This window comes from Mus pahari, chromosome 3, assembly GCF_900095145.1.
Source record: "Mus pahari chromosome 3, PAHARI_EIJ_v1.1, whole genome shotgun sequence".
Taxonomy (NCBI): Eukaryota; Metazoa; Chordata; class Mammalia; order Rodentia; family Muridae; genus Mus; species Mus pahari.
The window spans coordinates 36,183,415-36,204,674 of record NC_034592.1 but is presented as its reverse complement, the minus strand read 5'-3'; the positions used below and the strand labels follow the sequence as shown (position 1 = coordinate 36,204,674).

Sequence of the window (21,260 nt, the reverse complement as noted above, 5' to 3'; positions counted from 1 at the left end):
ACATAAAGGTGGAAAAAGAAATGATGCAGCCAGGTGGTGGAGGCAGAGGCAGGCGGGTCTCTGTGAGTTCAAGGCCTGCCTGATCTACGAAGCAAGCTCCAGGACAGCCTGGGTCATGCAGAGAACCCTTCTGAAAACACAAACTAACAAAAAAAGAGAACTGATACAATGAAGCTATCCCTACCCTCACAGGAGCACCCAGGCATGTGTATACTAGATCACACAATGTAACGGTTTAAAAGAAAACTCAAAATTTTCTTTCTGCGGGCATCCTACTCTATACATCAGAAAGTTTTCTCTCATGGCAACTACACTGGCATTTTACTTTCTCTAACGTATTCTAATGTCTGCCATGTTACCTTAAGGCCCTAGTTTTTGCTAACTTTCCCTATACTGTACATAATCTTTACCTCAAATGACTCATTTTAAGCTCCATGAAATCAAGATATATATTTTCCTGAAAAACTAAGAATACTTCTGCACACTAGCTTATACATAACTTTGATATCCAATACATCTCAATAACTAATATCCCATTATCTCATTTATGTAAGTAACATAACACTTGTCATGTTTTTACAAAACTATATTCTATCAGAAATCAGGAAAACATCAGTGTTTGGTTAATTCTGAAAGGATATTTAAGACAATGTATTTCACTCAAAAAATATCAATTAAAATACAAGTAACAGAAATCAAGAAATAGTAATGGGGGAAATTCCAGTCAGTCCTGTTTTCTTTGAAAGTAATATAAAAGGTGTACTGGGCACAGCTACAATTTCATGGGAAGTGGATGGGGGAAGGCAGTGAGTCGAAGGCCAGTGTGGCTACAAAGCAGGGTTCTTGTCTTAAAAAACACTGACCATGGATATATGTAGGTATATGTATGTATGTATGTATATTATATGTATGTGTGAATGCTAAATCATATGATTCATGTGCTTGAATGAAGATCTCTCTCACAGAAATCTGCCCATATTTATAAGTTAATTAATGCAGGACAAAAAAATAGTATTTCAGGAATAGCTGTGTGTTAAAAAAAACAAAAAACAAACAAACAAAAAAAACCCTGAGTATCAAAAAGGCCTATACTTATAACTCACAAAAGTAATTTAAAGAAATTTATATCACATTTATTTAAAACTCTTAGTACAGTGTCTTAGATCTAAACAGGAGATAGTAAAAACAGTAACTACCACTATACAACATTCATGAAGAAATGACAGATTGATTAACTGATCATCTGATTTTTTTCAACTGGCAGACCTTAGGCAAAAGATAGCAAACATAAGGAAGAGAAGAAAATGATGTAAAAACACACGTCCAAAGGAAATGGCTAAGAGAAAGATGTGATCAACAAAGACAGCACCATGCTACCAAATGCAGTTTCTAGGTCACCTATCGGGAAACTGTCAGAAGGGAGCTCAAAAATCAAGTCAATAACCTCATAAACAAACTTCTCAAACACGATTCGGCTCTATCTAAATCTTAGGCATAAAAGCTGGGTTTTAATTTTCTGAAGGTTTAAAAAGAGGTCTTATTTTATAGTCTTCTGAAAATATTAAGTCAGGTAATCCAACACCAAAAAGAAATGTGATTAAGTCAAAGCACCAACACAGTGAGGTCAGAATTCGAGCAGCCAATCAAATGCTTAAAGGCATTTCCTGCAATATTAATAGTCAAAAGAGAAAGCCAATCACAGAAACCTCCAGCTTTCTTTTGACAGTCACAGAAGCTAGGGAGCCAATCCACACACACCCGTGGTTGACAATAAGGCGGGACTGAAGGTTCATTGAAGAAATTCTTCAGGGTGCAGTTACTATGAACTCCGCACACAAGTAACAACTCCAGAGTCGTAAACACTGTCAAATCAGAGGAAATTCAGTCTTGGGTATGATTTAGCCCCCGGGAAGAAGGAGACTGCATTTTGCCAAAATTTTAACATCTGGTCAAAAACGCAACTGTCAATGCGGACGCTCTGAGTCCTCAAGTTGTAAACAGCCACCTCGCATGCAACTTCCCCGGACGTGCAGGCTCGCTGCACGGGAAGCGCGGGCCTGGAGGGCCAGTTTCAAGCATTCGGGCTCCGTCCTCATTCCGCACAACCGAGGAGGGGCCAGCCCGGCAGGCGAAGCCCGCGTGCAGATCGAGGGACTCGCTAAACGCAGAGTCCGGACCGGGGGCGGGGGGGGGGGTCGCTGCCCGGCCGCGGGGATGCATCGCCGACTCCCGCGCGGCACCTCCGGCGGGCAGCGCAAACCATCTCACCCACCACCCCACTAGCAGGAAGATGCATGTTTTGAACGCGCTTTACTTCCCCGAGATCGTTTTGTTTCAAAGGCGATTTCGTGCACGCACGAATTTTTAAAACGCAACGAAAAAAAAAAAATATATATATATATACATTTATATCGCCTTAGCCCCAGGACCCCTTCTGGACCCATTAACCCCGCTCCGGACGAGCCGTCTACGAGGTAAACAGAGGCCGTACGCCAAGTGCGGGCCGGCGCATCCCTGCGCCATTCCCGGCCGCTGCTTACGGCAGGGCCCCCTTACGGCAGCGTAAGCGGCGCCGAGAGCTAATCACAACACGGGGACGCAACAACATGGCGGCCGCGGGCGGGCGCTGCGCCGGCCGACGGGTTTACGCTACTCCGCCGGCGTAGGGTCCCGAGCGCGCAGCGGCAGCGGCGCCCTCCAGCGAGCGTAGAGGCGCTCTGTGAATGGCGAGGCCCGGCTGACAAAGGGGAGGGGGGAGGAGGGAGAGAGGGGGGGGTAATAAACACTCGAGTCCCTACCGATTCCTCCTCCTTCTCCATCCCGGTGGGCATCTGGGGCACGGCCCGGTTGATGGAGACGCAGTCGTTGAGATCAGGCATGTCCTTGCCGCGGTAGATGGGCAGCGGTTTGGCGGCGTCCAGCGCCCGCGCTCGGAAGGAGAGTTTACTCATTGTCTCCCCGCCTTACAGGAACAGCCCGGGCGGCGGCGGCGGCGGGGCGGGCGGGGAGGGGGGGGGAGCACTCCCGCCGCCTCCTCCACCTCCTTCCTCAGTGCAGCGCGGCCGGCCCGCTCCTCCTCCTCCTCCGCAGTGCCCCCGGCCCCAGCATGGGCGCCCACCCCGCCCCAGAACAGCCCCCCGCCGCCCGCGGCCGCTTCCACACTCTAGATCCGCCGCTCGCCCGCCCGATCCGCTCCCTGCGCCATGGCCAACATGGCGGACATTACCACAGCGGCGGCGAGCGATCCCGGCAGCCCGCGCGAGAGCGCGCCCCCGCCTCGGGGACGCGCGTCGCCCTCTCCCTCCCCTCCCTCCCTCCCTCTCTCCTCCCCTCCCTCCCTCCCTCCTTCCTTTCCCTCCCCTGCCTGCCCACCCACTCTCTCCGCGGCGCGGCGCGGCCAGCCCAGCGGGCGAGAGCGAGCCGAGGGCCGGGGTGGCCCTCCGAGGTCGGCCGGCCGACCGGCCGCTCGGCACCCAGGCGGGGCGGCAGGTGCCCAGGTGCGCTCGGTCTCCGGCTCCGGAGCGGGCGCCTCGGTGCCTCCGCCGCCGACTCGCTCCGCGAGCGGGGCTCCCTCGGGAAGGCTTCGGCGGGCGCCCAGGACCGCTCGCCTCCGGTGGGGACAGGAGGCCGGCCGCCCCCCCCCGGGCCACCGGCCGTCCCTCGAGCCTGCCCTTGGACAGCTCGGCTCGCCCCGGCGCCTGCTGGCTGGTTTCGCGCCTCGGGTTTGCGCATCCCCGGGGAGGTCCGACAAGTCCGCTGCGACTGCCCACGCCGGCAGGCACAGCCCCTTGCTGCGTCTCGCGCCCCGAGAACTTGGGCAGCCCCGGTCCAGAGGAGCTCTCCAGAGTTAGGCACCCGAGCTCACCCTCGCCTTACGCCGGGAGGATGCTCTCGTGGTAGACAGGAGGGTTCGTAGTTGGAGACTGCCACTTGAAAATAGTTGCTGGACGTCGCAAACAAGCGGACTTGCACCTGTCACCCAAACTTTTCTTAGTTTGACGGTTGGCATTTCTCAGATTTCAAAAAAAAAAAAAAGTCTTAAAGGTTCCACTTGAAATCTCTAACCAAAAGCTAGATGTATGTAAAAACACTGGTTACTGTGACGACTCAAAAAGAGTTTAATAAAGTTCCGGACTCAATTAGTTTGCTTGTTACTGTGTTACAACTGAACTGTTGGATAATTAGTAACAAGAGTCGTAACTACTTGAAAGGGCAGCTGCGAAGATGATTCCAAAAAATGTAAATTTCTTGAAGAAAACGTTACAGACCACACAAAAGAGTGATGGAAAGTTAATTGCCACATGACATCTATAGACAGTTGCTGTGACAGGTCAAAGAAATTAGACGTAGCTTTGGCCAGAAGTGGTTTGAGAAAGCGCTCCAAAAAAAAAAAAAAAAAAAAAAAAAAAAAAAAAGAATCAAATTGACTCAATTAAATACTAGTTACTGTTGATACAAACCTCTTTGTTGCAGTTTCTTAGTCTTTAAGCAGTACAGGTTTCTAAGCAAATTGCCTCACTATGCCACAGTTTTACCATTTTCTGATCATTGAAAAATACCCTACCTAGCTCATAAAAGGGTAGGTGGTTTGCTAAAGTCCAACAGTAAAAACGAATTTCTTTGTCATGTCTTAATATAGCAAAACCATCTATCTATCTTTGTTGTCACCCATTATTTTTCTCTATTTCCTTCTTTCTCTGCTTTTATTCCTCCCTCTCTCTTCCCCTTGTCTCCAGCTTTCCCTTTAAAAGCTGAATGGTGGATTTGTACTTCCTGGTAACACAAAATAATCTAACCAGTCTGACCGGGGACACTTTGGAATGTTATTCAGTGGCCTTGCGTTTTATGTCCACTTGTTATTGGTAGGTAACAATGCAAACAGACTGTGGCTCAGTTCTTGTAAGCAACACCTTTCTCATGCTTGTGAGCCTGTGCTGTTGTGAGTGTTACCCTCTGGAGTAGTTCCAATCCTTTGTAAGGAAGAACAAGAAGTTCTCAGAAGGGGCACTGGGGGAGGGGGGTCATTATTGAGTGCTAGTCTGAAAATCAGGGGGAAACGGTGGTTGAAAAAGGAGTCATGGGGCCTTTTATCTGGATGCACAGCCCTTCTCAGGCTCAGAAACTGTAGCTTCTTCCTAGTCTCTCTGCCTAATGTTACACTCAGAAAAAGAAGTGTGAACAGTGTGTGTGTGTGTGTGTGTGTGTGTGTGTGTGTGGTGTAGTTCCAAGCAGTTGAAGTCCACTCAATTCTTATAGCTATATTTTTCTACATAGGGAGAAATACTGTGATTTTTTTTTTTTGCTAAAAAGGAAACTCTCAGACCTGTAATTTGTCAAGTTCCAATACTAGGGGACAGCAGACCCGGATTCAAATCTGGGTCTATCCTAACTCCAAAACACTTGTTCTCCTAGTTGCACACTTTAGTATCCAAGCTCTTTGGTTTATTGGCCAGCCAATGTTCAAAAGTTTCTGACCCAAAGTTAATTAATGAAAGCCCCAGAATTAATTAGTGAGAACATCTAGCCAACGGGAAGAATAGCATCTGTTCCTTCATTTCCCTAACCTAGTTCCTTACCTCACAGAAAGCAGACATCTAGTATGTTTGCTGATAGCTATGAAGTCATATCAAGAATTTCAGTGCTGCTGTGACATTCTACCCCAGGTTGGAGTTTGAGTGTCTTCCTGGCCTGCCACCAGGCCTAGCCATTGTTGCTAATTTTTTTTTCCTTTGGCCTACCCAACTCTCCAGGCCATCAGAACTTTAGAAACAATAAGAACATCTCAAAGAAACTTTTTTTTTCCTAATGTAAAACTCAACCAAGAGAATGACTTTTGCATCATAGTTGGTTTGCTGTTGGTCTTTGCTTTGAATGAGAATCAATTTTATCCTCCAACTTCGCTTTTCTTCTTGCCTTGTTGGCAATGATTACAGAGCTAAGAACAAAACATTTGGAAGCAAATGCCACAGTAGCCTTTCACCTGAGACACAGTCTGTATTTCCTTAGACTCTAATTCAGTGCCTAAACTCAAATGCCTCTTTCACATCTGGAAAGTATTTTTTATTTGTATGCAAATACTATTTATTATAGTATTTATTTCTGTTTGTTGAATGCTCTTAATTGTTAGCGCTAAAGACACAAATATCTTTTCAACTTTTAAAGTAAATCCTCTTAGGAAACTTACCAAAGCCTGTTTCAAATGGTTATGCAGCTGAACCTATTTTAATTTCCATATGCAATGCACATGTGTATGTACAGCCATCCTAAAAATCAGTCCGCTTCAAATACTTTCTGGATCAATCCAAATGACAGTCATTTAATCTAGCGAATGTAATATATAAACACCAAGAATTAGAATCAGTTTCATAACCATAAAAAATATACAAACAAGAAACTAAAAAAAAAAAAAAAAAAAAAAGGAAAATTACATTTCAAGTTTCCAATTCCCAGGATAATAATCAGGGCTTCCAAATAATAGACAAGTTCCTTTTTTAAAAAGAACTCTTAAACTAGTAAACACAGTTGCTATTCAGTGATTTCAGGGTTTTGCAAATGTCACGTTCTTTCTAATTGACTCCCAGTCTCAGCAAACCCAATTGAAAGTTAATTGGGTTGGTATGTGGACTGTATCTCCACCCTTCCCCCCTCTATGTTTCTAGGAACGAACCTAGTACTAATAAAGCTTCCTTGTTCCCCATATGCAATCTGAATGTGGGAGTCTGCATTCATTACAATCAACGGGAATCAATCCTGCAGTCCCAGAGCACTTTATGACGGCAACTCTTGATTGTCTGAGATGTTGGGAGAGAGGCAGTACTGAGGGAACACATGACAAATGTCTACTTTCACCCCTTCATTTGCCACAGGGAATATGAGACAGTAAATAAAAATCTGTAGCTGTGGCTCAGTGACCGGAGCATCTCTTCTCGCAGACCTGCTTGGAATCACAGGGTGCCACCTTGTGTATAAGCTGACAATTTACTTCCCAGCTCCACCAAGGCTCCAGACAGACTCAACAGTAGTCTGCCCCAAATCGCTGCATCTTATTGACCAGGAAAGATGAGACAGACGAATTGAAGGAAACAAATTTGAAAATACACAACTCCAGAGAATCTACAACACTTTATTTTAAGTCTGGCAGCCCGTCTCATTTGTCTCCCCACCCCTGACCGGAAAACACACCCAGTGTCCCACATATGGAATAGATTGACTCAGGCTTTTAAGTGGGGGAGGGGTAGAAGTAATTAAAGCTCTTGTGATGGGCCTAATATTTCTGATTTGGACAATTAAATGTGTTCTAACCTGTGTGTGAGTGAGCTACTTAGATTTAATTTCAGAACTTTGAATTTTCTTAGAGGCATTAGGCTCTATTCAGCTGATGGATATGGTCCTATTTATTTTAATAAAGCGTGATACGGGTGTTTGGAAAAATGAATTTGAAACAAAGTGGGGAAAGCAAAGTCATGAATGGCAAAATAAGATATCTTTTAGTGCTACTACTTAAGGAAAAAAAAATCTCTGCCTTCAGTAGGCTCGTGTTAGGTAAGGCCTTTGTGTTATTTCCAATAAGGCGTTCAAATGAAGAGCCTGGGGCTTCGCAGGAGTCTGTTGTTGTTGGCTAGGTCTCCTGTAACAGGCTCATCTCAGCTGCTTTCCCTCTCTTTGCCTACTGGCTCATCTTTTTCTCAAGTACCCCAGAAAGGTAGCTGGGAAGGTATATTTAGTTATTCATAGGCTCCCTCTCCTCCCCCTTCCTGGTCTCCCTGACCAGAAACAGGCTCAGACCACTCGGCCCTCTGGGGTGAAAAGTCTTAGCTTTGAGGACTCCATTGCTCCGAAACCTGGTCTTGGCTATGCTAAATGCTTCTCCCCAACTCTTAGCTGATGTTTGGTTTGTTTGGTTTCTTGTTGTTGTCGTCTCCCACTAACGAAAAGCCGATGTTTAACATAAAAGCACACATTTGTGAGTAAAGTATGAACCCTGAGTTAAAGAAGATGGAGAACTGATTTAATGAGAGCCATGCCATGTTGAGCTTATTGTTGTTGTTCTAGAAGAAAACAGCTCATTTCCTATGGCATTTACTTACTGAATCCCACGCCGGATAGTGGAGAGGAAAGCAACTTTATAGCTCCAGATCAGAAGGCCATTTACTTACCTTTCGTCAGCCATTAGGGGTGACTTTGCTGGGAAAGAAGCAAACCGCTGAAAGAAAACCCTGATGGTTTACGTTTTTACTGGCATACCTAAGCCACTCGCCTTGTTTCTTCCTGAAAGCATTTCATGTGGCTTTTGAAGGTGGCTAACATATATGGCAGGTGGGATAGAACTCTAGATTCCTAGCATCATGAAATACATACGTCAGCTTCACAGTTCATGGTGCCCATTCTATACTAGGATTTACTCAGGATATTTGCTACTGCTCTCAATAGGAATGGCCAGAAGGAAACAGAAGAGTTAGATAGTACAATATTCATCTCAACAGTATCTTTACAATAGACATTACAGGGCCCCCTAGTGATGTTTCCTGCATTGACCATCTATATAAACTATGAGATTAAAATGAGCCTGGGTGTCTGGGGCTATGAGAACAAGCCCAGACAGGTTTGGGGGTAAATGGACACTGTAGCCCCCCAGGCAACCTGTTATGAAGAACACTTTTTTTCTCTACTGTCTCTGGATAAATTGGATAGAGCTGAAAATGGGGCTCTGTTCTTTTTGCCTGGAGTATTGCTCTTCTAAGTGACCAATTACATTCATGTCCCTCCAGTGACCATGCTACAGAGCATAACGTTAGCATTCTTTTGTGAAAAAAAAAAAAGAGTTTAACAAGTTCCAATGCTCCTCCTTTTTCAGTGGGCTAAGGGTTTGACCCTCCAGAGTCAAGAGACAATTTGACCTTGGATAATTGAGGTAGGTATTGCCATCTCATTGTTGGGTAGCATTGGGGGTTGGGGATGCAGAGAAAGTGTCCTTGTATTTGCTGGGTGTGATGGCTATTTCTGCTTGTCAACCTTGACTACATCTGGAATGAACTGCAATCCAAAAATGGAGGACACGCCTATGATCTATATCTTGAGGCTGGAAGTTACAGGCTTCTGACCCGGATCTTTACATGGAAATCTTGAGGGAGAGTGGCCATGAAAAGGTCAGGCCCAGGCAAGGTAGTACATGCCTTTAATGCCAGGAGACTGAGGCAAGCAGATCTCTGAGTCAAGGTCAGCCTGGAACAAAGTAAGTTCCAGATTCAGGCATGCTGGTACTCACCTTTAAACCGGGCCACGCCTTCTGCTGGAGGTCTACATGAGGACATTGGAAGAAGGAAGACTTACTGTTTTCCTGCTTGCACTTACTTACTGGCTCATCTCTTCGTACCTACCTCTTCAGGATCCCAGCCTTTACAGAAGACCGGCTGAAACGACTAGCCTCGTGGACTGAGCAACTGGTAGACTTTTGGACTTCCCATTCACAGCTGTCCACTGTTGGGTTAGTTGGACTACAGACTGCAAGTCATCACAATAAATTCATAGAGACGTTCCATAAGTTCTGTGACTTCTAAAGAACCCTGACTAATACTGAAGTTCATATCAGGATTGGTTCTAGAGGAGCAGAAGTATAAAGATGAATCTTTTAAAAATCTGGAATTGGCTTAATAATTCACTAATACCTTCAACTACAGAAACCTCTCCAGATACGTCCTCTCCCAGGAGCTATGGAAGGTCCACGGTGAAAACTATATTTCAAACTTAAAGAAGCAAATGCCTTTGATCATCTTGCTCCATCAGTTGTACCTACCAATGAATTAGGTGACCCAGTATATGAAAATTTCTACAGTTTGGGGGAAAAGAGGGAAAATGATTTTGCTGGCTTGTTGCTCTTAATATATATAGATAAATTGATAAAGGAAAAGAATGAGCTCTATGATAAAACTGAATGGCTCCAGAAGCTAATAAATAATCTATAGGTTTCTAAATGTGCCCTTGAAGAGAATCTTCTCTCCAGCAGCCATAGAGCTCGAGTTGCAGGAAATCAAACTGAAGCCCTCATTATAAGGTTGGCTGAATCACAGAGAAGATTCAAGTCTCAGCCTCAGAGGGTGTCAGCAGTTAAAGGAAGGGCATTAACTGGCAAAGAATGGGATCCTACACCTTGGGATGGGGATGTGTGGGAGGACCCTATTGAAGCTGAGAACTTTGAATCCTCAGATCCCCAAGGGTTTACATCACCTGAGGAAGTATTACCCTCAACCTCAACCCTTGAAATAATGCCTTTTTCACTTGAGGAAATTGATCCCTGAGAATCTGATAAACCAGCAGTCACTTTCTCTGAAGAAAATGCTGGGCAAGACAATATTGATGTTCCTCAAGCCCCACCAATAGTTTCTTCCAGACTCAAGGCAAAGCAGGCCCCTAGAGGGGAGGTAGAAAGCGGAGTCCAGGATGAAAGCGGAGTCCTTAGTACACGACAAAGGAGCTTAATGAGTTTGCTCATTCATTCAAGCAGAAGTCTGGGGAATATGTGTGGGAGTGGATTTTAAGGGTGTGGGATAANGGTGGAAGGAACATAAAACTAGATCAGGCTGAGTTTACTGATGTGGGCCCTCTGAGTGGAGACTCTAGGCTTACACAGTTTAAAAAAAAATGTCAGAAGTTTGAATGGTTAGATGAAATATTTATCAAAAGATGGCCTACTGAAAAGAAGTTAGAGAAGCCTGGTGTTCCTTGGCTTAGTGTTGATGAAGGGATTTTTAAGGCTCAGAGTGGATACAGTGTGTAAACCTAATCCTCCACAATGGGAAGGCCCAGAAGATATGCCCTTCACAAATCCTACAAGACACAAACTGGTAAGAGGGGCACCAGCACATTTGAAGAGTTTTGTTCTTGCCCTTTTCCTTGTACCAGATCTAAGATGCTGTTGCTAAATTGGGTGAATTGAATGGAATAGGTTTAACTGGGCCCCAAGGTAGCAAGGGCCAGATGGCAGCATTGAATGGCCAGAGACAAGGTGATGACAGTTATTATAATTGGTAGTGTAGACAAAACAATGCTTGTAATGACCTCCCTGTAATGGTCAGCACAGCAAAGGTGAGATTTATAATGGCATGACTTGTGTGGACCTTTGGTACTAGCTAATCAATCATGGTGTTTCCAGGTATGAAATAGATAAGAAGCCTATTGCATATCTGTTTGATCTGCATAAACAGAAAATTTCTCAAATAAATGAAAGAAGGGTTACATTAGATTGTGGCAAAAAGCAATCTCACCCAGTGAATCCATTTCCAGACTTGAGCCAGTTTGCAGACCCAGACCCCCTTGAATGAAAGGGTGGCCAGGTTCCCCTGAGGAAGGATCTTGATAAGACACCTAAAAGTTTTGCTGTTAGCCTTTCTCCAGTTCTTCCCCAGAGGGACCTATGGTCTTTTAAACGGGTAACTGTATACCCGTATGAGGAAAGGAAATAATCAGACTTTCCTGGGTCTATCAAAACTAGTTCTGGGGGAAAACAAAAACAAAAAAAAACCTAGTTCTGATTTGACACTGATCTGAGGATATCCCAAGAAACATTGTGCCTTTCCACTTAAAGTAGGGACTTATGGGGCCCAGGTGATTAATGGAATTTTTGGCTGATGTCTGACTCACAGTAGGTCCTGTAGGTCCCTGAGTACATCCTGTGGTCATTTCCCCAGCTCTAGAATGTATAGTTGGGATGAATATACTTAGAAGTTGTCAGAATTCTCACACTAGTTCCCTGACCCATAGAATGAGGCTATTATGGTTGGAAAGGCTAAATGAAAGCCTTTAGAATTGCCTGTGCCAAAGAAAATAGTGAATCAAAAACAGTATCGTATTCCTGGAGGAACTGCAGAAATTAGTGCCACTATCAAAGACTTGAAAGATGCAGGGTGCTGGGTCCCACCATATCTCCCTTTAACTCTCCTCTCTGGCCAGTGCAGAAGACAGATGGATCATGGAGAATGACAGTTGACTATTGAAAACTAAATCAGGTAGTAATTCCGATCACAGCTGTTGTACCAGATGTAGTTTCGTTACTTGAGCAAATTAATACATCTCCTGGTACCTGGTATGCAGCTATTGATCTGGCAAATACCTTCTCGGTACCTGTCCATAAGGACCACCAGAAGCAATTTGCTTTCAATTGGCAAGCCCAGCCGTGTACCTTCACAGTTTAGCCTCAATGATATTGTAACTCTCCTGTCCTCTGTTATAACTTAGAAGGGATCTTGATCATCCGTCTCTTCCAAAAAATATCTCATTGGTGCACTATATTGATGACATGCTGGTTGGATCAAGTGAACAGGAAGAAGCAACCACTTTGGACTCATAGGTAACACATAGGCTTATCAGAGGTTGTGGAATAAATCCAACCAAAATTCAAGGACCATCTACCTCAGTGAAATTCTTAAGACTCCAGTGGTGTGGAGCATGTAAGAATATTCCTTCTGAGGTGAAAGATAACTTATTGTCCCTGGCCCCTCCCACCACCAAGATTTGGATTCTGGAGACAGCATAGTGTTCACTTGGGTATGTTACTCAGGTCCATTTACAAAGTGACTTGGAAAGCTGCTAGTTTCATGTAGGCCCTAGAACAGGAGAAGGCTTTTCAACAGGTTCAGGCTGCTGTGCAGGCTGCTCTACCACTTGGACCATATGATCCAGCAGACCTGATGGTACTTGAGGTGTCGCTGGCAGATAGGGATGCTTTTTGGAGCCTCTGGCAGGTCCCAGTAGGTAAATCACAGAAGAGACCTTTGGGATTTTGGAGTAAAACTCTACCATCATCTGCAGACACTTATTCTCCCTTTAACAAACAGCTCTTGGTGACCAGTCAGCTAATGGGCCTTAGTGGATGGAAACTGCACTTGATCTTAGCCAAAAGGCCGAGAAGCGATAGTGGATGGAAACTGATATAGGACATTTGCCAATAGGACACCAATTATCATTTGACCTGAACTGCCCATCATGAGCTGTGTGTTATCGGACTTAGCAAGTCATAAAGAAGGATGTGCACAGCAGCAGTCTATTATCAAATGGAAGTGGTATATACATGATAGGGCCAGAGCAGATCCTGAAGACACAAGCAAGTTACATGAAGAAGTTGCTCAAATNCCTATGGTTTCTACTCCTGTTACAATGCCATCTGCTGCCAAGCATGCGCCTATAGCCTCATGGGGTGTTCCCTATGATCAGCTGACCGAAGAGGAGAAGACTAGGGCCTCGTTTACTGATGGCTCTGCACGTTATATAGTCACCACCCAGAAGTGGACAGCTGCAGCATTACAACCTTTCCGAGACAACCCTGAAAGACACATGTGAAGGAAAATCTTCACAGTGGGCAGCACTTCAGGCAGTACACATGGTATTACAGTTTGTTTGGAAGAAGAAATGGCCAGATGTATGATTATTCACTGACTCATGGNCTGTAGCCAATGGATTGGCTGGATGGTCAGGGACTTGGAAAGATCATGATTGGAAAATTAGTGAGGAATACATCTGGGGAAGAAGTATGTGGATAGATCTTTCCAGATGGGCAAAGGATGTGAAAATATTTGTATCCCATGTAAATGCTCATCTAACGGTGACTTCAGCTGAGAGGAAATTCAGTAATCAAGTGTATAAGATGACCCGTTCTGTGGACAGTCAGCCTCTTTCCCCAGCCATCCCTGTCATTGCTCAATGGGTACATGAACAAAGTGGCCATGGTGGCAGAGATGGGGGTTATGCTTAGCTTCAACAACACAGGCTTCCACTCACCAAGGCTGACCTGGCTAGAGCTGCTGCTGAAGACCAACAGCAGAGACCAACACCGAGCCCCAGATAAGTCTCGAGGTGGCCAGTCAGCAACCTGCAGAAGGTTAACTACATTGGACCACTTCCTCCATGGAATGAACAACGTTTTGTTCTTCCTGGAGTAGATACTTATTCTGGTTATGGATTTGCCTTTCCTGCAGGTGATGTTTCTGGCAAAACCACCATCCATGGTTTTACCGATTGCTTTATCCATCCCTATGGTATTCCATATAGTATTGCTGCTGACCAAGGAACTCATTTTACAGCCAGAGAAGTGTGACAGTTGGCCCATGATCATGGAAAAAATTAGTTCTGGATGAGAAAAAACCATGAAGGCTTGAGGAATTAGGATGGCAACCCATAGAGATGTAATTTACTGAGTTAAGGGTACAGACTATGTTTGAGGCCACCTTAGAGCACTGTCATACAATAGATTATGTGTTTTATTTTGTAGACTTTGGAAAATTAAGATATGTACATATGTTAATGCATCATACAATTGATACTTACTCAGTATTTCAATATGTTTTTGCCTTGAGTTCTAAAAAGACTGATTCTAATAGTGCACATTTATTAAAGATGATGCCTATCTTGGAAACACCTTTACAGATTGAAGCTGATGATACCCCAACATATGTATCCATTAGAACATGATATTTTAGACATAATGACATAGAAAATGTTACAGATATATCTTACAATCCTAAGGTCAATCAATTATGCAGAAAACTAACAGGACTTTAAAAGAAATACTCCTTGAACAGAGGGGGATATGGGATTTCTCAGAGATAGATAGATTAATTCTTTATTACCTTTAATATTTTAAATGTCAGCAAAATAGATAACACAACTGTTAAAATACACTGGATTTTAGAAAGGTTGATGAGTTAGATCAGCATAAATATGTGATAACTTTAGAATGGAAGGCAGGAAATATCTTGCATTGGGGAAGAAGTTTTGTCTTTGTTTCAATAGTAAAAGAAAAGTATGGATTCCATCAAAATTAATAAAGATTTGTTTAGGGGAGACCTCCTGAAGATCTAGGCTGTACCCATTGGAAGGAGTGGTGGCGGGGGAAACCAAGTAGAAGGAAAAAACAGGCAACATGAATGCAGATTCCTCTACATGAGAATAGTTCTGAAACTGGCTGAGACATGAATGTTTACAGCCAGAACTTTGGCTATGCATAGCCAATAGATTTTGTTGGCCACAACGTCCTCAGGACTTATCATGTCATCCTTTCAAATGGCATGGGTGGAAATTTATATTACATTTTGTCTATACAGTCCAAATGGACTTATAAAGTTTGATGCCTTCACCTACTCAAAGAACAGAGTATCATCTTTAGCTAAATTGTACACATTGCACATTCCATACATGTGTCAATGCAGAAATGTATGTATCAATGCAGAAATGTATATTACCTATGAAAGTTTATGTGCTTGCAGAATAAAGGGACCAGACACCAAAGAAGACAAGACAAATAGCCCAAGTGACTTTAGCCTCACAGACTGCCTCAATTGCTGTTGCCTTAGAAATTGGTATCCTGAAAAGCTTCTCTATGGACAACTAGATTATCCAGCACTAACTCTTCCGGACAGGATCAGTTAAGTCCTGCACTGTCCCATCATCACTCAGGGAACAAGCCCAAGCCCATGGTCTAGGCATTTATTCATAAATATATAAGCTTCTGGGTCGGTACCCAGGAACTGGGGTGTGGCTGGAAAAGCCCGAGGTTACAGAGATCATGCTCTTAGACTTGCGTTGCTTCAAAAGGACCCATAATGCATTGCAGTTGATTTAACTCATCTTACTGGAACAGAAAGCGACATTTAAAACTTTTTTCAAAGATTTATTTCTTTTATGGATGTTTTGCCTGCATTTATGTATGTGCACCACTCACATAAAAGGCATTGGATTCCCTGGAACTGGAGTTAGAGAATAGTTGTTAGCCACCACGTGGGTGCAATTGAACCCAGAACCTCTGTACAAGCAACAAGTGCTTTTAACTGCTGATTCATCTCCAGTCCCTAGACTCTGAGGAATAGCTAGCTATAAAGCTGGAATTATTTCCAAAATACTTCCTTAGTGGGAGAGTTCTCAGCTACATTTCCAGCACCATATCTGCCTGCATGCCCGCATGCTTCCTGCCATGATGATAATGGACTAAACCTTAGGAAAGGAAAGTAAACCCCAGTTAAATGCTTCTTCCGTTAAGAGTTGCCGTGGCAATGGTGTCTCTTCATAGTAATAAAACACTGCCTAAGACATCCCTCCAACTCCCAGCCAAAACAACCCCTTCTTTTCTTAATTGTTTCTTCTTACTTACATTGTTGCAGAAATGAGAGAAGTAATACAATGGCCATTTGAATTTTCAATGTTTTAATTTAAAACAGAGCAAAATGAAACATTCTTTCCCTGGACCCTCTTGCTTTAATACCTCCGTCTCTGTTCCTTTTTCCCTTCCTGTCAGCTAGCCAGGTGTAAGGATAACTATTCACACTCTCATGGCCGAAACCTGATGTCTAGGTGCTAGGCTCATAACCTAGCACTCAGGAAGATGAGGCAGGAGGAGTGCAAATTTGAGGCCAGCTTGTGCTGCATAGTAAGACCTCTTTCAATGGATGGAAGATAGATAGATAGATAGATAGATAGATAGATAGATAGATAGATAGATAGATAGATAGATAGATGGATGGATATCATGCCGAGAGGCAGGGAGGCTATGGAGATGGCTCACTCAATATAGTTCTTGCTATGCAAGCATGAGAACCCAGCACCTGGCAAAAATCCATGCACTATGGAACATGCCTGTAACCCCACAGCTGAGAAGGCAGAAACAGGGGGGAACCCTGGGTACCACAGACTAGCCATTTTAGCCAATTGGAATCTCCAGGATCAACGAGAGACTCTGTCTCAAAAAGCCAGGTAGAGAGAGCTAGAGAGATTTCTCAGTGGGTAAGAGCAGTGGGTTTCAGCAAACCCAGGGCTCAATTCACAGCAACATGACCGCTCACAACTGTCTGTAATTACAGTTTCAAAGGATCTGAGGCCTTCTCTGGCCTCCACATGCACCATATACACAAGTAGTGTACAAATATATATGCAGGCAAAACACCCGAAAAAAAGTAATAAGAAACTTTTTTTAAAAATAAGGTAGAAAACAATACAAGAAGACACTTAATATCACTTTCTGGCCTCCACATATTCATGCACCTGTGTGTGCACATACCCCTCACACATACAAGGATATACACACACATAATATATAATATATTACATTTTATATTATATAATATATAATAATTTAAAGACACTAAATATTCATGACCCAGCCAAAGATATGACCTTAAATTTTTCAAATAAGAAAGTTATATCTTTATTTATTTATTTATTTATTTGGTTTTTTTGAAACAGGGTTTCTCTGTGTAGCCCTGGCTGTCCTGGAACTCACTTTGTAGACCAGGCTGGCCTTGAACTCAGAAATCCGCCTGCCTCTGCCTCCCGAGTGCTGGGATTAAAGGTGTGCACCACCATGCCCGACTATTTTATTTTATTTTATTTTATTTTTTGGAGATAGGGTTTCTCTGTGTAGTCCTGGCTGTCCTAGACTTATTTTATAGACATGGCTGGCCTCAAACTCCCAATTACTGGGAAGAAAGGCATGTGCCATCACACCTGGCCTGAAAATTATATTTTTATTAGAGAATATCATATATTTACCATAGATCCTTTTGTATCTAAATCTTGAATCAAATTCTAAAAGTGTTTCTCAAGTGTGTCATAACCCTTGTGGGGTCGAACAACCCTTTCACAGGGGTTGCCTAAGGCCACCAGAAAACATAGGTATTTATATTATGATTCGTAACAGTACAAAATTACAGTTATGATGTAGCAACAAAAATCATTTTATGGTCAGAGGTCACCACAACATGAGGAACTGGGTTAAAGCATCGCAGCATTAGGAAGGTGAGGACCACAGCTCTTGAAACACTGATTTGCCGAGAGTTTTAGTCCAGGTTGGAGAGTTGCACTTGTTTTTGCAGAGGAATTGGTTTGACTCCCAACACTGATATGGCAGTGTGCAAACCATCTGTAACTCTAGTCTCGAGATCAGACACCCTCTTCTGACCTTTGGTAGTATCAGGTATGCTTGCAGTATATATATATATATATATATATATATATATATATATATATATATATATATATATATACAGGCAAGACACTCTTACACTTAAAATAATAAAATCAATCTAAACAAAATTCCAAAAGTTTTCTTCCTTAACTATGGAAAGAATCATGTGAGGAAATCCTGTCCTTTCTACCTTCTTTCTGCACCTTTCGTCCCTCTCTCCTCCCCTTATTTACTGTGTGTGCCTTTGTGTGTGTATGCCTGTATGTGTGTGTGTGCCTGTGTATGTATCTAAGAGTGTGTGTCTGTGTGTATGTCTCTCTGTATGTGCCTGTTAGTGTGCGAGCCTGTGTCTGTGCCTATGTATATTTGTATATGTGTATATGTGTGCCTATATCTGTGTGTATGTGTGTGTATATGTGGGTATGTCTCTGTGTGTGTGCCTGTGTATGTATCTAAGTGTGTGTGTCTGTGTGTATGTATCTCTGTATGTGCCTGTTAGTGTGTGTGCCTGTGTCTGTGCCTATGTATATTCGTATGTGTGTATATGTGTGCCTGTACCTGTGTGTATGTATGTGTGTATATGTGTGTATGTCTCTGCGTGTGTGCCTGTGTGTGTATATATATATATGTATATATGTGTGTGTGTGTGTGTGTGAATATGTATGTGTGAATATGTATGTGTGTGCCTGTGTCTGTGTCTATGTATGTATCTATGTGTGTGTATGTCTCTTTGTATGTGCCTGTGTGTATGTGTCTATATATGTACATGTATGTGTGCCTGTGTGTATGTATGTATATATGCATGTGTGTACATACCTGTGTATATGCCTGTTTGTGTGTATGCCTGTGTGTGTATATGTGTATATCTGTGTGTGAGCCTGTATGTTTTTTATGCCTGTGTGTATTTGTGCCCGTATGTGTGTATGTCTCTGTGTGTGTGCCCATGCTTGTGCCACAGCACTGCAGATATGGAGATCAAAGGACAACCTGTAGGACCTGGCTCTTTCCTCTTACTGCACAGGGATCCCGAGACACAACTCAGGTTGTCAGTCTTGGCAGAAGGCACCTGTACCTGCTGGGCCATCTCGCAGCCCCTTCTTCCTTCTTTTCTTCTTTTTCCTCCCATCTTTTACAAAGCAAACATTTTTATCACCTTTTTATGTATTTATTTTGTGTGTATGCATGTGCACTTGTGTGGGGATCAGCAGATATCTTGTGGCAATTGGCTCTATGTGGGTGTAGGAGGTTGAACTCAGGTCTTTGGGCGTGGCCATGGGCAGCTTCTGTTCAAAATCAGGGAGAGATGAGGCTTCCCTGAAGAGACCCATTATAGTTAATGGGCTGGCTTGTCTGTTCTTTGAGAAATAGACTGCCATGTTCACAAGTGGCATAAAAGTGACGTTAGCAGAAGTCAGAAAGACATATCTCTACAACACACAGGGAGGACTTCTAGAAGAACCTATTAATGGCTTTTGAAAAGGTTTGTCTGATTGTTAGTTTATACATACCCCAATAAGTTCCCTTGCATACCCACCTTTCTTTAATGAGGAACCAGACATCTGAGGAAGTCAAGCCTTTCAGTAGATGCCTGGTTATCTATTGTTGTGTACGATTTTAAAAGGTTGTTTTCATTTGTTTTTTTTTTTTTTTTCAACAGTCTCACTATGTAGCTATGCTGACCAAGCTGGCCTCTAAATCACAGAGATCCACCTGCCTCTGTCTCCCAAGTGATGGTAGGATGTATTTATTTAGCGCTGCTCCCTCTCCCTCTCCCTCTCCCTCTCCCCCTCTCTCTCTCTGTGTATGTGTGTGTGTGTTCTGTGTCTATGTGAGTATGTATGCATCTATGTGCTCAAGGCCTTTAGAGTTACAGGAGTTCGAAGGATTCCAGACTTACTACACAGGCTCTGGTATGTAATGTCCAATCTTTGCAATGATGTGGCAGGCACTTAGGCAGTTAACTGAGCCATCTCTTTAGCCCCTTGGTTTTGGATTCTCATTTTCCTGTCATAAGGGTCCTGTCAAAGGGTAACCTTTACTTACAAGGTTTATGACTGTGAATGCCTTTCCAAACAGAGTTCCCAGGACACAGTGAGCTTTCCCAAGTCTCCATTGCAAAAGAGTCTCCTGTTGGATACACATATTGTGTAGTTATTAAATCTGTCCCAGGTCAGGTGTGGTGGGGGCACATGCCTATAACCCCAGTACTTGAGAGACAAAAGGATCAGGAGTTCAGGGGCAGCCGAGGACATGAGACCCAGACTCCAAAACAAACAAACAAAAATAAAACAACAAACTAAAAACAAAACAACAGGACCTAACTTACTGACCCTTTGACTTCTTTTTTTAAAATCAATGTTATTGATTGATTGATTGATTGTTCTAGTGCAGAGAATTAAAGAAGCGTCTCACATGTACTAGGCAAGCATTCTACCAGTGAGCTATAGCATTAGCCCCTACCACTTTGTCCCTTTTTATTTATCATTGCTATAAATAAATTCAAAGGAAATTTTGGGATAGAAGGCTGGTAGGCTTAGTTGGTTTTATCAATATTTCTGAATCCCAAGGGGTAAGAAAATTCCCCTAGCAAGAGTTTAGGAAGGAAAAAAAGAACAATAGCTATCCTGCCTGGCACTATGTTCTCTGACAAAATATTTGTTCTTTATTATTTTTATGAATTTATGAATAGCTCCAATGTTCTGCTTAAATAAGCTAGAGTCAAGCTTGATGTGTTTTGTTAATTTTAATGGAGCCATTAAGTTTGTACGTATTTCATTATTTTTAGAGCCACTTTGCTAATTACAAATGGTTTGTCATTACATGAGGTACAAGTGTAATTCAAGTACTTAGAATTGAAAATGTCAGCTTTATTTTCTTTCCCAAACCAAAGATTTCTTTCATTCTCTCAGAGGTGGTTTTTGTTGTCAATGGCACAACCAGTAGCCCAAAGCCAACATAATTACTGGCTTCCCATCTCCTCAGCTAGATGATCACTAAGAATAAATTCCTGGGGTGGTCATGCAGTTACACACAACAGAGTCGGTATCATAACAGGCCCAGCTTGGTACAGATAGAACATGATCACTTATCAAACAGGCATTGTCTAACATGACATGACAACCTCATCACTGTCCAGCGGGCCTTTTCAACATGGCTCCTAACCTAGCCCAGACTAGAATACCAGGCCGTGGTGAGCATCAAAAATGTAGTCCTAGCCGGGCGTGGTGGCACATGCCTTTAATCCCAGCACTTGGGAGGCAGAGGCAGGCGGATTTCTGAGTTCGAGGCCAGCCTGGTCTACAGAGTGAGTTCTAGG

General features: G+C 43.3%; 1 protein-coding gene across 2 annotated transcripts in view; it reads right to left on the bottom strand.

The window, feature by feature from the left end:
* The window catches only part of Epc2 (enhancer of polycomb homolog 2), a 90,712-nt gene extending 87,477 nt beyond the window's left edge, over positions 1-3,235 (bottom strand). The window contains exon 1 of one of the 2 annotated variants that reach the window (XM_021192472.2): positions 2,799-3,235. In XM_021192472.2, coding sequence (XP_021048131.1) covers positions 2,799-2,951 — 153 coding nt within the window. In that variant the 5' untranslated portion in view covers positions 2,952-3,235. The remainder of the gene's footprint in view (positions 1-2,798) is intronic. The other variant, XM_029536143.1, reaches the window with a different exon arrangement.
* Positions 3,236-21,260: the final 18,025 nt, after the last annotated feature.